The sequence below is a fragment of the Sminthopsis crassicaudata genome, chromosome 1, assembly GCF_048593235.1.
Source record: "Sminthopsis crassicaudata isolate SCR6 chromosome 1, ASM4859323v1, whole genome shotgun sequence".
NCBI lineage: Eukaryota > Metazoa > Chordata > Mammalia > Dasyuromorphia > Dasyuridae > Sminthopsis > Sminthopsis crassicaudata.
Window position 1 is genome coordinate 578018949 of NC_133617.1, and position 17967 is coordinate 578036915.

The 17967-nt window shown below is 32.9% G+C and overlaps 1 protein-coding gene across 1 annotated transcript in view; it reads left to right on the forward strand.

Moving 5' to 3' along the window:
- Positions 1–17967, forward strand: part of FCHO2 (FCH and mu domain containing endocytic adaptor 2) — a 135896-nt gene that overhangs the window by 34989 nt on the left and 82940 nt on the right. The window contains 3 exon segments of the mRNA XM_074282249.1: positions 7572–7676; positions 10985–11083; positions 12947–13043. Of these exon segments, the coding sequence (XP_074138350.1) occupies positions 7572–7676; positions 10985–11083; positions 12947–13043 (301 nt within the window).

The window sequence follows — 17967 nt, forward strand, 5'->3', positions numbered from 1 at the left end:
TTTTCTGCTCTACCCTCAATGGAAACTAGGGAAAAAAGGAATATGTAATTAAAAAACATGGTGAAACAAAATAAATCCATCAGTTGCCATGTCCAAAAATGCATTTCCTTTTTAACACATATATTTGTTAAATTTTGAGTTTAAATGACAAAAGAGCAACTTCACATACACAATAGAATACAAAAAGATTTTATATGAAACTGAATTCCCATTAAAACGTGTGTTTTCCTTTATGTCTGCACTTTGAATATATGTCCCCTCTATAAAGAGAAACGTGCTTCATCACAAGGTCTTAGAAATGTGATTGGTCATTGTTTTGATCAGAATTCGTGTATTTTTTTAAATTAATTTTATAATTATAACATTTTTTGATAGTACATATGCATAGGTAGTTTTTTACAACATTATCCCTTCTACTCCCTTCTGTTCGAAATTTTTCCCCTCCTTCCCTCCACCCCCTCCCCTAGATGGCAGCATTCCCATACATATTAAATATGTTATAGTATATCCTAGATACAATATATATGTGCAGAATTGAATTTTGTTGTTGTTGCAAAGGAGAATTGGATTCAGAGAGTAAAAATAACCTGGGGGGAAAAACAAAAAATGCTAACAGTTTACACTCATTTCCCAGTGTTTCTTCTCTGTGTGTAGCTGATTCTGTCCATCATTGATCAATTGGAATTGGATTAGCTCTTCTCTATGTTGAAGATATCCACTTCCATCAGAATACATCCTCATATAGTATTGTTGTTGAAGTATATAATGATCTCCTAGTTCTGCTCATTTCACTCAGCATCAGTTGATGTAAGTCTCTCCAAGCCTCTTCTGTATTCATCCTGTTGGTCATTTCTTACAGAACAATAATATTCTATAACATTCATATACTATAATTTACCCAACCATTCTTCAATTGATGGGCATCCATTCATTTTCTAGTTTCTAGCCACTACAAAAGGGCTGCCACAAACATTTTGGCACATACAAGTCCCTTTTCCTTCTTTAGTATTTCCTTGGGATATAAGCCCAGTAGTAGCACTGCTGGATCAAAGGATATGCACAGTTTGATAACTTTTTGGGCATAGTTCCAGATTGTTCTCCAGAATGGCTGGATTCTTTCACAACTCCATCAATAATGCATCATGTCCCAGTTTTCCCACATCCCCTCCAACATTCCTCATTATTTGTTCCTGTCATCTTAGCCAATCTGACAGGTGTGTAATGGTATCTCAGAGTTGTCTTAATTTGCATTTCTCTGATCAATAGTGATTTGGAACACTTTCATATGAGTGGATATAATTTCAATTTCATCATCTGAAAGTTGTCTGTTCATATCCTTTGACCATTTATCAATTGGAAAATGGCTTGATTTCTTATAAATTAAAGTCAATTCTCTGTATATTTTGGAGATGAGGCCTTTATCAGAACCTTTAATTGTAAAAATGTTTTCCCAATTTGTTACTTCCCTTCTAATCTTGTTTGCATTAGTTTTGTTTGTACAAAAGCTTTTTAATTTGATGGAATCAAAATTTTCTATTTTGTGATCAATAATGATCTCTAGTTCTCCTTTGGTCACAAATTCCTTCCTCCTCCACAAGTCTGAGAGGTAAACTATCCTATGTTCCTCTAATTTATTTATGATCTTGTTCTTTATGCCTAAATCATGGACCCATTTTGATCTTATCTTAATATGTGCTGTTAAGTGTGAGTTCATGCCTAGTTTCTGCCATACTAATTTCCAGTTTTCCCAGCAGTTTTTGTCAAATAATGAATTCTTATCCCAAAAGTTGGGATCTTTGGGTTTGCTAAACACTAGATTGCTATTTTTATTCACTATCTTGTCCTGTGAACCTAACCTATTCCCCTGATCAACTAGTCTATTTCTTAGCTAATACCAAATGGTTTTGGTGACTGCTGCTTTATAATATAGTTCTAGATCAGGTTCAGCTAGACCACCTTCATTTGATTTTTTTTTTCATTACTTCCCTTGAAATTCTCAACCTTTTGTTCTTGCATATGAATTTTGTTGTTATTTTTTCTAGGTCATTAAAATATTGTTTCTTGGGAGTCTGATTGGTATAGCACTAAATAAATAATTAGTTTAGGGAATATTGTCATCTTGATTATATTCACTCAGCCTATCCAAGAGCACTTAATGTCTTTCCAATGATTTAAATCTGACTTTATTTTTGTGGTAAGTGTTTTGTAATTTTGCTCATATAATTCCTGACTTTCCTTTGGTAGATATATTCCCAAATATTTTATACTATCGACAGTTATTTTAAATGGAATTTCTCATTGTATCTCTTGCTGTTGGATTGTGTTGGTAATGTATAAAAATGCTGAGGATTCATGTGGATTTATTTTGTATCCTGCAACTTTGCTAAAGTTCTGAATTATTTCTAATAGCTTTTTCGCAGAGTCTTTGGGGTTCTCTAAGTATATCATCATATCATCTGCAAAGAGTGATAGTTTGATTTCCTCATTACCTACTCTAATTCCTTAAATCTCTTTCTCGGCTCTTATTGCCGAGGCTAGCATTCCTAGGACAATAAGAATTTGTGTATTTTTAAAAGTTGTGTTTCTTTACAGTTTTGTCTTTGCATGAATTGTTCTCCCAATTCTTTTCATTTTATTTCATGTCAGTTTATACTGTCCAGGATTCTTTGAAATCCCGTCTTTGATAATTTCTTATCCCGTCTTTAATTATTTTTTATCCATTATATCCATATAGCATCATTTATTCATTGAATAGTTGATGACGATATTTTACTGCCCTGCCTTACCCTTCAAGATAAGGAAGTTTTGTTTTGCTTTTGACCTTTTGTCTGATATCATCCTTCCTCTTAGTCCAACTCCTTTCTCTCTATCCCAGCGTGTTTCCCCTTTGTGTTTGATGTATTTCTACACATTTGAAATGTATGTATGTGTTTGCTTCTTTATCTGGGTCAGAAAATAACAACATTGTTTGTTGTTCAGCTCCCCCCACCATTCTGTTTTTGTATTTTTCCTCAATTATAAGAAATATCAAGTTCTTCCCTCTTCTAAATTTATCTTGCCTCTTGTTTCTATTTCAGTATTCCTATAAAGCTCTTTTTACTAGTAGTGCTGAAAAATACTCTTCCGTTAAAAATCCATCTCCCCAGGAGAATTACTTTGCTAGGTTAACTTACTCTTAGACGTAAAACCCCTTTGCCTTTGGATATATTGAATCATAGCTTCTCTCTTCATTTGTAGTAAGAATAGCCAGGATTGTAGGATCCTGACTCCTTGTCATTGATTGCTTCTTTCTGGATATTTGTAGTATTTTTTTTTTTTTTTCTTTTTCTTTTTCTTTTTTTTTTTTTTTTTTCCTCTGAGGCTGGGGTTAAGTGACTTGCCCAGGGTCACACAGCTAGGAAGACATTTTTTTCTTTCACATGAGAGTTATGCATTTTGATCACTGACTTCTGGATATTCTTCCTTTCCTCCTCAAACCAAAAGGTCATTGGTGGACCCTTTTGGAGAGGGGGAAGGGGAAGGGGAGAGAAGAAGAGGAAGAGAACTTGACATACAATGTCCAGGAGTTTTAAAAAAATTTTTTTTTTTCATTGCCTTTTAAATTATCCTTTTTTTTGACTGTTTTCCAGATTGGTTATTTTGATAGCAGATGTCTTACATTTTATTGTATTAAAATCTTTTTTTTTTTCCTAATACATCTGTTTCAGTGAGTCATTCATAGTTGATCTGTTCTAGTTTTCAGGCAGTCTTTTATTTGATTAAGGTGTAACTTCTATTTTAAGTTATTCTTCCATTTCTTGCCTCTATAATTAAAAAAAATTTTTTTTTAACTCTTGCTTTTTTTCTTCTAGGGAGTCATGTAGTTGTTGGAAATCCATTTTTTCCTTTGATTTCTGCTTGTGGTTCACATATTTTGATCCACTTTTATGTTAATTGGTGAGAGGTGTGTGTGTGTGTGTGTGTGTGTGTGTGTGTCTGTGTCTGTGTCTGTGTCTGTGTGTCTGTGTTTGTGTGTGTTAGTTGTACCTTACCACCTCACCTCCTTCTTAGAGTGGACTCAGACTTACTACTCATGCCACTACATCTTCTCAACTGAACCTCTTATTACATGTATTTAGTCACAGAAACTTGCCTTCATCAGCTTCATATTATAGTGTGGTTTGTATTCTCCTTCCCTCCCCCTTCTTCTAGTTCTGGAAGTAGTAATAAAATCAGTTATTTTCCTTACTTCTAGAAAGGGCAAGTCATATGAGTATCTTGTAGATCCACTCACCTTGCCAGTAAATTCATAGGGACACCACCCTGGATATCATTGCCCATGAGTATTATATTGTACCCCAATTAGAATGTAAGCTTATTATGGTCAGGCATTTTCTCACTTTTGTTGTTGCATCACTGCATAGCTTATTACTCTATTATATTATAAATGCTTTTTTCAATTCATTCACTCTTTAGAAATTGTTTGTATCATCTCTCACATTCATCATTTGGGGAAGTGGTTCCTGTGAAGAAGGAACCATTTCTACTAACTTCCAACCAATCATCACCACAGGGCAATCCAATCTGGTTAAAGTAGTAAAGTCCCCTAAGAAAGTGACAGGAGGCATCATGGATTGGGCAAGTCAAATCACCCACATTATCACTGTCCTTCCTCAGACGCTGATGGGAGCATCCCAGGTTCCTAAGCCCAAAAATCTTAGGAAATTAAACCACCAGAATTTTTCTAGTCTAGCCATCATTGTGGGCAGAAATCATTGTGAAGGGCACCCTCTTTATCATCATCACCAACAACTGCTAACCAATTGTCATCACAGGCAGATACAGGAGCCTTGGGAGCAGCAGAACCCACCAGCCCATTAGTCCTGCTTCTAGACCAGTATTCTCTATCTTTATCTGGAGAAGAAACTCCTGTGGAAAAGAAGTCAGCTGTATTAAATTCCTGCTACTCATACTAACTTAGTTGAAGCGGGAAAGTACCTGGGAAGAGAGTCATATAGCAGTTTGTGCCAGAAAAGTCAGGGTTCCCTATTCTACTACCACCTTCCCTTCACCCCGATGGAGAGATAGCTCAGACCCTAAAACCCCGAAAATGCCTTGGAAATAATATTCCTGTAGCAACCAGGTTTAGAAGAAGCATCATATCTGTAGAGATGCCACCTGGAGATTGCTCCTGCAGGTGCTCTATCCCTCACTCCTGAAGACCCTAGAAGGAATGTTCTCATCACAAAAGTCTTTGGCACTTCATAAAGCTCATCATTAGAAACTGACAAGATTTTATCAGTGGATATGAAAATTAATGAAAAGATATCAACTTCTCCTCTGGTTGGGCACTCTAAAGGATCAATGTATCTGACTTACAGATAGAACCTTCCATATGTGTTGTCTCCCCCAATAGAGCCTTGCTCCTTGATGGCAAAATGTTTTGTGTCCCAGAATTTAGCAGAATGCTTTGCCTTTAGTAAGCACTCATAAATGCTTTATTTGTTCATTTCTTCATCAGTTTCTTATATATTTTGTATATCAAACTTTTACTAGAGATATTTACAATGAAGATATTCCCAATAGATAATCCTTTTTTATTATTTTATCTATTGATTTTCCTTGTGCAAAGGTTTTTGAATTTTGTGAATAGAATTGATTGTTATTTTTTATGATCACCTTTACTTAAGGTACCCTCACAGGTGAGGAAAGGAGGAAAATGGAGATAATATAGAAGGTTTTTGAGGTATGGGTAAGACAAAAGGTTTACTTTTTGCTGATGGTTTCAATTTTCTTAAGAGTTCTCAATCTTTTGCCAGAATGGAGATTTGTAGTAAAGATAACAAAAAATAAAACATCATGGAAATATAAAACTTAATGGAATATATGACATTTGTGGAAATATGACATTAAAGATAATTTTTTAAATTAATTTTTATAATTATAACATTTTTTTGATAGTACATATTCATAGGTAATTTTTTTTTTTTACAACATTATCCGTTGTACTCCCTTCTGTTCCAAATTTTTCCCCTCCTTCCCTCCACCCCCTCCCCTAGATGGCAAGCATTCCCATACATATTAAATATTTTATAGTACAATATATATGTGCAGAACCGAATTTTGTTATTGTTGTTGTTGCAAAGAAAGAATTGTATTCGGAAGCTAAAAATAATCTGGGAAGAAAAACAAAACAAAACCGTGCTCACAGTTTATACTCATTTCCCAGTGTTCCTTTTCTGGATGTAGCTGATTCTGTCCATCATTGATCAATTGGAATTGGATTAGCTCTTCTCTATGTTGAAGATATCCACTTCCATCAGAATACATCCTCATACAGTATCATTGTTGAAGTGTATAATGATCTTCTGGTTCTGCTCGTTTCACTTAGCATCAGTTGATGTAAGTCTCTCTCCAAGCCTCTCTGTATTCCTCCTGTTGGTCATTTCTTACAGAACAATAATATTCCATAACATTCATATACCATAATTTACCCAACCATTCTCCAATTGATGGACATCCATTCATTTTCCAGTTTCTAGCCACTATGAAAAGGCCTGCCACAAACATTTTGGCACATACAGGTCCCTTTCCCTTCCATTAAAGATAATTTTTGAATATTGAGAAGCTCATTATTATCAAATATTGCTTTAATGCTTTCATAAAGCTAATGATATTATAAAAATTAATAAAGAGGTCAGTGCCTACTGAATATATTAGAAGGCACAAAAGAAAAAAAATGGATAGTTTAGTTTTTTTTTTTTTTTTTAATGATTGTGGAATTTATTTCCTTCTTTGATTTCTTTCTGTAACTGCATTTGGATGATAGAGAACAAATACAGAATTAGTTCATTATATAGTAAATACTTATTACTATAGTAAAAACTATGGGGATTAAAAGGAGTATGTTATAGTATCTGCCTTCAAGAAGATTACCATCTTCAAAAGGAGGGAAAATTTCCTGGCATTTATGAAGTAAGCAATCAGAAGAAAATAAAGTGATGTTTGAGAGAAGTTTCCTAAATCTAAAAAGGATGTGAAACAAAGACATGGCTTTAACATTGGGATGGTCAAAATCATAAAAATTTTAGGTCTTTGTACCTTTTGGTTCTGAGATCATGTTTTAAATATAAAATTTTAAAAGGAAGGGTGGTGATGGTCTCTGACTTTTTAATGATTTCCCTATGTATATGATATGGTGGTAGAGAATTTAAATAACCTGCAGTGGATTGCCATAATCTTAGAAAGCACAGCTTATTTTATCATAAAATAATACCATTAGTTACTCAGAAAAATTAGTTACTACATTTAACTTTCAAGGTGTTCTATATACTCTAAAGATGGAAGAATGAGCAGACTCAATTAATTCAAAGATAAAACTTTTGAATAATTGATGTTTACAAAAGGAAGAAGAAAATAAATGTCTTAAAGCAGTTTGATAATAGTAATGCTACAGTATTTAAATTTACCATATATGATATTGGCTACTACAAAATACCATATTATCTCTTTAAAAAGCTCCTTGAATTGTTTTATTTCATATAACTACATATGAAATGAAGAATAAATTTTTGTTGTTATTGTTGTTACAGGCAGCTATTAAATCTAAGAAAGCTACAGATACCTATAAGCTGTATGTGGAAAAATATGCAACAGCCAAATCTGATTTTGAACAGAAAATGACAGAAACGGCACAGGTTGGTGGTCATGGAATAAGGATATATTTCACTTAAAAAAAAAAAAATTAGGGCTAGTTCTGTTAAACATAAAATTGATAGGAAAAGAAATTGAGTTGTTGTTATATGAAGTTAGGATTGTGTTTTTATAGTTGTAGGGTTATACTTGTTCTTGTTTTAAAAAAAATCGAGTATAAAAATTATTTTTTTGTTCAACATAGGTTTCTCAGCTCAGATTTAATTGCTTTAGTGAGCTCTCAATAAAGAAGCGTCCTCTACCAGTACATATTAGTACCTGCTTTCTAACTTAAAATTTTAAAAAGGTTCTGGAGAAGGGAGGAAGAAAGAAAAAAGCATTTATTAAGTGTCTTTGTCAGGTACAGATTTAGTTGGTGTAGTGAAGTGTAGGGATGAAACTCTATTTACTAACTAGTAAGTGAACAATGAAAGAGGTACCTGGAAGCTAGCATTTATTTAGCACCTACAACATGCTAAGAACTATGCTAGCACTTGAAAAATTTTATCTTATTTGATCCTCACAACAACCCTGGGAGGTAGGTGCTCTTATTATCCCCATTTTATAATTGAAGAGATTGAGACAAACAGAGGTTAGACTTGCCAAAGCTCACATAACAACTTCTAATCAACTGCTGCCAATAGTCAAATAAACATAGGATTCTTAAGGGAGTCAGAACCATCAGATCATTGTTGCTGCTTCTAAACCAGTCCTCACTGCCATCCTGAAAAAGAAATGTTAGAGGTCACATTTGAGCTTAGGTCTTCTTGACTATTGGTCCAGTACTCTATTCACTGTACTGCCCTGGTGCCTTTAGGCCAACTGCCTCCCACGATAATGAGAGATTAAATAACTTGTTCTGTCACCAAGCCAGTATATGCCAGAGGAAGGACTGGAATCCAGGATTTCTGACTTGGAGGTCAGCTCTTTATCCTTTAAACTACAAAGATAAAAATATTACCCTCCCCCCTTTATTATTCTTAATGTTTTTGTAATCAATGGTTGAGACTTTTTTATGCAATAAGAAATAAAAATTAGTTTGCCTAATTTTCTTTTCTTTTTATTTTTTTTAATTTTTTTTAAATACATATTGTTTTATGAATCATTTTGGGAGAGAAAAATCAGAGCAAAAGGGAAAAATCATGGTTGAGAAAAAAAACAAAAAAAAAAGTGAATATAGCATGTTTTGATTTACATTCAATCTCCATAGTTCTTTTTCCGGATAAAGATGGCATTTTCTATCCAAAGTCTATTGGAATTGCTAGGAGTCATTGAACCACTCGCCTACTTTTCTAAAGATATATTTGGTATAGTATATCAGTTCCCCAATAATTTTTTTTTTTTCTTCCCCCTGAGGCTGGGGTTAAGTGACTTGCCCAGGGTCACACAGCTAGGAAGTGTTAAGTGTCTGAGACCAAATTTGAACTCCGGTCCTCCTGAATTCAAGGCTGGTGCTCTATCTACTGCTCCACCTCGCTGCCCCCCCCCCCCCAATTACTTTTTGAGCTCAAAAGATTTCTTTAATGGAGTATTTGAGCTGCTTTGTAGTAAATTTTTATTGCTGAGGACTTTTGAAAGTCATTCTTATAAAAGAATAAGAAGTTTTCAAGGAAGATTCAGGGGAAGTGTGTGTCCTCTTAACAGTCTGATATGATAGATAGATAACTGACTAGATGAAAAGAATTTTCTACATATATATTTTTGAACTCAGTATAGTCTCTTAAGCAAATGAACAAGTGTTTCCTCATGGATTTCATGCAGTCAGTGCTGTGTTAGGACAAACTTTAATTCAACTTTTATCCTCACTCAGATTAATTTCTAACTATTAATTAGCACTGTTGGCATACAAGTTTTCAGTTATTTTTGAATCTACCTAATTTACTGTAACTTAGCCATCATTTAGTTATACTGTCCATAAAGATGTCATGAGAGATTTTGTCATCTTCTTGATAGATTAAGATTCATATGTTTTTCAAGTTTCCACAGTGTGCAAAACTGCAATATCTTGGTTGCTGGGAGAGATACAAAGTTTAGATAAAATGTGGTTTCTGATTTCATAGAACATAAATGTTTATAGGAAATAAAATACAAATACAAAGTATAATATAGAATGTTCTACTAATGACATGCAAAGTCCAGGGAGGATAGTTATTATTGATTAGGGGCATCAATCAAGGAGGTATTTATTTAGAAGATAGCATTTTAATAAAAATCAGCATTCACCCAGAAGATAAAGATGGGAGGAGAAAACATTCTAGCTTTAAGTAACATCATAAGCCATCATGGCATGGAAAGCATGGGACATATTCAGAAAACAGAATAGTTTATTTGATTAGAGTTTAGAGTAAATGGAAGAAAATAGTATGAAATAAGACTAGAAAGATAAGTAGATATCAAAATTTGGAAAGCCTGAACTGGTTCAGAACAGATGAATTTGAATTTTAACCAGCATAGACAACAAAGAATTACTCAAGATTTGATTTCTCTGCATGGGAGTGAAAAATAGCCAAATCTGTGCTTAAAATATTCCATATCAGAGGCATTCTCTTTATCACTCTGCCTAATCACCCTAAAAAAGTATCTTCTCTGTGATCTAATTCTTAGTGAACTCACACTTGTTCCTAATGATTACTGTTTTCTTTTGAAGGTCCTTGTAAGTGATCTATTTAATAATCTTTGGATTTTGCTGGGAAATTGGTATCAAATTTTCCACGTGGTAGTTTCTGCTTCTTTTTACTTTTTTGAAAAATGAAAAGGAATATTCTCCTATGTCCAGTTGTCTGGTACTGCCCCAATTTCATAAAGATTGCTGACTATAAATGTGTGATCACATCTATTTATCTTTAGTGATGTGTAATTCATCTTGGCTTGGAGATTTGAACTCATGAGGCTTTCTGTCTCATAAAGATAGAAAAAATATTTTTAATGAAAAAGTTGGGTAGATGACTGAACACAGGTATACATACATCTGGGATCTCTTAGCAATATTAGCTGGTTTGTTATTTTGTTATGATGAGGGTTATCCTACCTTTATAAAATTATATCTGTCCTCCAGATAATTTTTTTAAAAATATGTTTTCATAATGTATTAGATCATATATAAGCATTTAGCTTATAACCAACCACCAAGCATTTATTAAGTATCTACCCTTTGTAAAATCTATTTGCCTATAAGCATCTTGGCAGTAATTTCTAATATTTTTCAGTTATTGATAATTAAATATTTACTAAGTAGATATGTTCAGTTAAAGTTTCATTGAAGTAGTTTTGAAAATTTAGTACTGACAAGACTGTAATTTTTTATATTGCACAGAAATTTCAAGATATTGAAGAAACTCACCTCATTCATATAAAAGAGATTATAGAATCTTTGTCAAAGGCTATTCAGGAAATTCATTTACAGATAGGCCAGGTAAGTTTATTTTATATTAAACTTTTTTTTCAAGGTAATATGTTTAAATTTATTTTTGTCATGTTCCAAAGTAGATGGAGATATAATATTCTGTTCTGTAATTGAAACTGGTATATGCCATAGATGAACTGTATTATTCAACTGTTTCATTAGCTCTTTTTTTTCTTTTATCTTTTTTCTTTTCTTTTTTTTTTTTTTGAGGCTGTGGTTAAGTGACTTGCCCAGGGTCACAAAGCTAGGAAGTATTAAGTGTCTGAGACCAGATTTGAACTCGGGTCCTCCTGAATTCAGGGCTGGTGCTCTATCCATCGTACTACCTAGCTGCCCCATGTTTCATTAGCTCTTACTGCCGAACTTTTTAATAGGATTAATGCTTTGAGGTCATGCTCATTCACTGCTAATAAACTATGGTATATATTAAATCACACCAATATGGGTATATAGATATTGGCCATAATAACACTATTCTGTTCCCCATATTTCTCTACCTTTGTTTAGAAAAGAATACTTTTCTTAATATTGCTAATTAATTTAGCAAATATAATTTCCCATTAAAATGATTGGACAGTGATCTAGTCAAAGAATTATGCTGATTAAAGGTATTTTGCAGATCATCATTTAGTTTAAATATTGGCAAGCAGTCACAATGTATAATCAGAATAGTATGTTCTTGGATCTCGATGATTAGTATATATGACTAATATACAGTAAACAATTATCTTCTTATTCCTTGTTAAACTTGTGCTTTAACAGATAGGGAGAATTGGCTACTCCAGACAAAAATTGTTTTGAATCAGAAGTGAATGAGATAAAAAAAAAAAAAAAAATCCAGACAATATGATTTGGCAGCAGAATATAATCAGAACTAATTAAAGAAAAAATCTAGTAGATTTATTTTTGATATTATAGTAAATAACACTCCCATTATCATTAATTTCTAGAATCTATGAGAACTGGCACAGAGTGTCTGCTTATAAGGATTATAGATAGAAAAAATGACCACCTAGAACGATCCCCACTTTTTGTAGAGGAAGAAACTAAAGCCCTGAAGATTAAGTGTTTTGTTCTATGTCACTGAGTTTCAGAGGAAGTTTTGAACCAAGTCTTCTGACTAGAACCATTATTCTTTCTACTGTGCCATGCTGCTTTCATATTACATATTCACATTAGATTAGAAAAAACAGATGTATACAGGTACATATGTTAAATATACAGTTCATAGGTTTGTTGATAAAATTACCAGTAAAGAAAATTTAGATGTATTTTCCACAGGGAATATGTTTAGCTATCATATATGTTAAATAACCGAAGTTAGTTTTTGGTTGCTGTGGAAACAGCCATCTGTACTAGCAAATTTTAACCATATTTTTTTGAAATTTTAATAGACTTCAAGAGTGTCTTGATTCTTACTTTTGTTTCCATTTATGGGGGGGACAAGAAACAAATGCCTTGATAGTCACTTTCTAGGATTGGATTACATTGTGAAAAGATAAGTCATTTTTGTTTTTAAAAATCCCAACTGATTTGATAGCATCCCATAACATTTGTTGTGGGTATTGTCTACCCTGGAATAATTTATAAAATGTGAAAAAGTTGGAAAAAAGCTGTTTTGTCTTGTGAGGCAAATACACCACAAGACTTGAGGCACAGGAGCAATGGTTCACTTGTCCAGATTTAGGCACCTGAGTTAATTTTCAGAATATATAGATTACATATTTTTTTCAAAACTCTTTTTAAGTCAGTCTTAAATCAAAGGAAAAATCTCATGTTGGTGCTAACTTTTTTTTTAAATGGTAGTTGCTTCTGAATTGGAGTAGAAATTAAAAAAAAAAGAAAATAATCTTTAATTGTACTTTTCTTTAGATACACGAAGAATTTATAAACAACATGGCAAACACCACAGTTGAAGGTTTGATACAGAAATTTGCTGAGTCAAAAGGCACTGGGAAAGAAAGACCTGGTAAGATTAAAAACTATTCAGAAGAACATTTTTTAAAAAATTCTAAAATTACATTTAGTCCTATATAGACTTAGTTAAATTCTAAATTCTCTTTGCTCTTGAGCATAGCTATAATGTGATAAACTTAATCTAAATAATGTTTGTAATATTACAAAATATTTGTAATCTATATAATATAGCTATAAAATATCTGTAAGCTTTTAAACTAACATCCTTTTTGGGAGGGTGGGGCTAAGAATTTGATACAAATTAAAATGAATATTACAACAGAATAACTTGGCAGTAGGTGCATTTTGTTATGATGAGAGAGCTACCATAGCAACAGAAAACTTTTTTAATGAATTAAAGATTAAAAGAATATTTCAAGCAGTAAAGTATTGAGTTGTAGTGAAACTTTTCTTGTAATTGTGGTTTTTTTCTTTTCAAGTGACTTATTTTTATAAAAAGTGCTATTTTTATATTAACTAAGACAAATTATTTCCATGGCCAAGAATATGATGAACAATAGAAGAGGAGTGTTAAGGACTTTACTACCTGTGTTTTACTTAAAAGACATCTAGTTGACTGCACAGTTGAAAAATCCAGGAACTATTGTAAATGTAATTTAAACAAGATGAAAGGGGAATGAATATTCTCAGTAATATTTCTCCATAGTTATTGATTAAGAAGAGTAGGTATTAATAAAGATTGACAAAGAATAAAGTGGCAGTTGGGAAAGTTCCTAGGGGGCATTTACATGACAGAAGAGAATACCATTTATTAAATGCTAATATGTTCAAGTCAGTTTTGCAAACATTCTGAGGTAGGTCATCAGGAAAGCCAACTGAGGTCTGTTTTACTGTAAAGATGAGAGGGGAGTACTTTCCTGATACAGAAGACCTTCTGTGTAAGATATAGAATGGAAAATGGAATATGTGTAGAGCAGGACAATTTGATAGAAATGGAGAATGTGGAAGAGAATAATATGAATTGATATTAGAAAGGTAGACGGAATCCATATTGTGAAGATTGTTAAAAGTAGGCTGAAGAGTTTGGATTGTATCCTAGGGAAAATTGGGAGCCATTGAAGATTTCTGTGGAGGGGGGAAATGGTCATATCTTAGTTTTAGGAATGTGTTTAGCAGTTACGTGGTAGAGAGATTGAGAGAGGCGAGGCCTGTTACGTAGGCAGCCATTGTGTAATGTTCCCTTTTGAGAGCTGGTGAGTCTGAACTAGGCTGTGTAAATGGAAAGAAAATGCTGGATTCTAAGGATTTTTGTGGAATTCTAAGGAGGATTGACAAGACTAATTGGTTATAGAAGTAAAGAGGAAAGAATTACAGATGATTCTTGAATTGGGAGCCTGGATGACTGGGAAGATGATGGTGGCAAAAGAAATGGGGAGAATTCAATCAGGAAAAACGAGATAGAAAAGTAGAGAAAGAATGAGTGGAGAGTTCTTTATCAAGTACAGAATGTCATGGCTCCCTTGTAGCTTATAAAGAATCAAATTTGGAGGAAGATGGATCTGAGCAAAACATTTGAGAATAAGGCTACTTTTTACAGTGAGAGTTCATAGTTTGATTGCATCAGGTCAGCTAAAGTGCCACCATCCTAAGAAATATTTTCTAATCTTACCCTCTTACACTTCAGTTGCTCATGTTCTCTTGGTTTAATTACTTTATATTTTATTTATCAGCATACTTTTCCCATCCAGGAAAATGCCCTATCTTTGAGGAAAGAGACTTTTATTTCTGTACTAGCATAATGCCTTGTGTACTAGTAGAATGCCTTGTACACAATAGGTGTTGAATAATTTTTTTTTTTATTCAACTGGTAGGGTAAAGAGAGCTATTGAGATTTGAATTGATCTATTAAGTAGAAAATAGAACCTTATTAGTTTGCTGAACCCTAAACTGAACTGATCTCAAATATCTTTATTTTGTTAAATTATAATCCTAAATCCAGTTTTTTTTTTTTTTAATAGAACAACAAAAACCTTAATAAAGCAATTTGAACTAGAATAGCACTTAAGTTTTTCCTGAATTATCAAACCAGACCAAAACTGGCACATAGACTAGTCTCTGAATCAAGCTTATATTTCATTTCATTTGAGGCCTTGCTCAGGGATATACAGTCTCTGGCAGGAGTGTTTGGTGTCCCTTTATCCTGTCACACCCTATGTATTCTTTCTTTTCTTTCATTCCACTGCCCTAGGTGTTATCTCCGCCTCCTTACTTATTTTTCAGCCTTAGCCCTAAGGTTAATAGACTTAAGATATTATTTAGACCTATTAAATTATTTAAGTTGAATAAATTGAGGGTGGGGCAATTGTATATTTGTTTTTTAGTTTATCACATATTAGTAGCTGATTAATACATACTCAGAAATAATTGTTCTTTTTGTACTTCATCTCATTGTTTCTCCTGAAAATTATGAGAAACAAAGATGTAAATAAATATGAAAGTAAGTCTGAAATCATTTATGATTTAGTAATATATTTAATGATATTTTTTTTAAGTACATGGCAAACAAGCTAATGAAATTATTTAGGCAAAAGGAATATTAGCAACAGCTTGATGCATTTTTTTAAAATATGGGTTAGCAAATATTTTACCAACTCTAAACTTTGCAACTACCTTTCAGGAACTTAAAAAAGGATACTGTCTAATCTCTGTTCCTATTAATGTTTTACCTGTACTAATATATTTGGCCAAACCTATTGAAAATCATATAGTTTGCTTGAAAGATTTAGCAGAGTAAATAATAGAAAGGAGATAGGCAGTTTTAACAAAAATGTTAAATAAGGTCCTATAAATTTAGGTTGCATTAATTTATTTTGCTATTATGTACACTTTTCCTATAGGTTCATCATTATCTAAAGAGTCATATTTTTTTGAGGATTATAAGAATATTTCACCATGTTTTGGTCACATGCTTGGAATTAAGAGCTAACAATTACTGTTCTGTTTTTTTGCTCAACTTTGGCAGCCTTAACTTACGATTATTACTGAGTGTTATTTACCATGTAACTCCTATCCCCTCACCCTTCTTCTCCTCCTTACCTATTCATTTTTTGCAGATAATTATAATTGTATTTAAGGGTGATATGGAGAAGGGTGGGGCACAGAATTAATATCATATTCTCTTATGGGAAGTATTTTACTGAGTTTATTGTGGTCATAAACTAGTGTTTAAGCCCTGTCTGCTTTGCAAGAGTGCCCTCTAGTGGATAACCCTTACGCCTAAAGAATTTTAATATAATCTGTCAATATGTAGGTTTGGGGGATAGAAAATAATCAATCTCAGTTTGTATATGCTTAACATTTAACCTGTCTCTCTTTGTTTGGAATATTGCTATTCAGTTTTAAAAAAGAAAATTACTCTTTAATATGTAAAACACTGATTGTAAAGCAATTTGGGAAAATTGGAAGTTTATTTTTTCTGTCTCAAAATCGGTTTATGTTCTTTTTGTAGTAAAATTTAAAGAAAATATTGTGTTATTTGTTTTTAACACTAGTCATTCTAAAATAGGGCTCATTTGTTAAGAAATTCTGTTATTACTAAACCAGATGCATTATAGTTCTGGCATGATTTTGAAAAACTCATGTTTGTGCTCATGATAGAACTTGTTTTTATTTAAACATTTTTTCATTTTGAATTTAAGTATGAAAATAGTGTTTGCATACACAGTGAAACTCCAGAGATTTTAGTGTGTATTTCATTTGCTGTTTTAAAGAAAGAACATAAGTTTTACATGCTTTTTTCAAAATTGTCTCAATTTTTCTTCCTTCTGAGTTTCATTTCATTTTCTCGTGTTCATTTTAAAAATGTTACACTGACCCTATTTTGAGGTCTTCATTACTGCTAATATTTCCTTTTTCATGATTCCCTACTGAATAAAACTAAAAAAAAAATAGAGAAGGAGCTTTGTAGCAATATAGTTAAGTAAAAAAGAATTAATATAGTGAAAATTTTTTTAAAATCCCTCTGTCAAGATGTACCTTATCATAGGTTCTCTAGTGACATGGTGGGGTCATTGTATTGATCAGAATTCTTAAGTCTTTCAAAGTTGTTTTTCTATTTAGTTTATCCTAGTTATCAAGGAGTCCATATTTTGGATAGGATTTAATACTTTTCTAAGTTACTTTTTATACTTTTAATTCTTTCACGTGGAGCTTTTATTTAATTTTCCTTTTGTTTCATTTCTTCCTGATATTTTTATAATTCTTGTGAGACATGTTACCATTATGAAATTATTCAAGAACCCTTGAGTACCAATTGCTGGTTTTCTCAAGGGGAATCCTCTGTCCTTGGCTGCCTTTAGAGGAGAACCTACAATCTAAGAGGCAACTGGAAGCACAGCCACCAGAACCCTACTGGGTAGAGGCCTGGAGGCAGGAAGACCTGAGTTCAAATCTGGCTCAGATACTTATAAACCCTTGTGATCCTGGCCAAGTAACTTAACCTCCATTGACCTCAATTTCTTCAGCTGTTAGATGAGGATAACCTCTATTTTTGCCAAATGTATAGGACTACTGATCATGGCAGAGAATGTCTAAAAAGGGCAGTTTTCTTGTGGGAAATTTGAGAACCATGAGAATAAAGATAGATTATAAGAGACAAAGGAAAACAAGGTGGAGAGAAAAGGAAAGAAAGTAGATGGCAATAAGTAATAGAGTCTTAAAGTGAGGGAAAAGAGGCCATGAGAGAGAGAGACAAATGATAAAGTAGATTTCTGGGTACAGACCACAGAGTATGTGGAAATAGAATACGCATACTTTGCCTATAATTGGAACGGGTGAGTGACTGTCAGCTATCTGTCTATTTGCTTTGTAAAAGATGTGGCATACAACATGGTAAGGGATGAAGGGTAAGTTATGATATAGTAAATTGGACTTGTTACATATGTGATAGATAGTAGAGTAGTTTATTTATAAGCAGC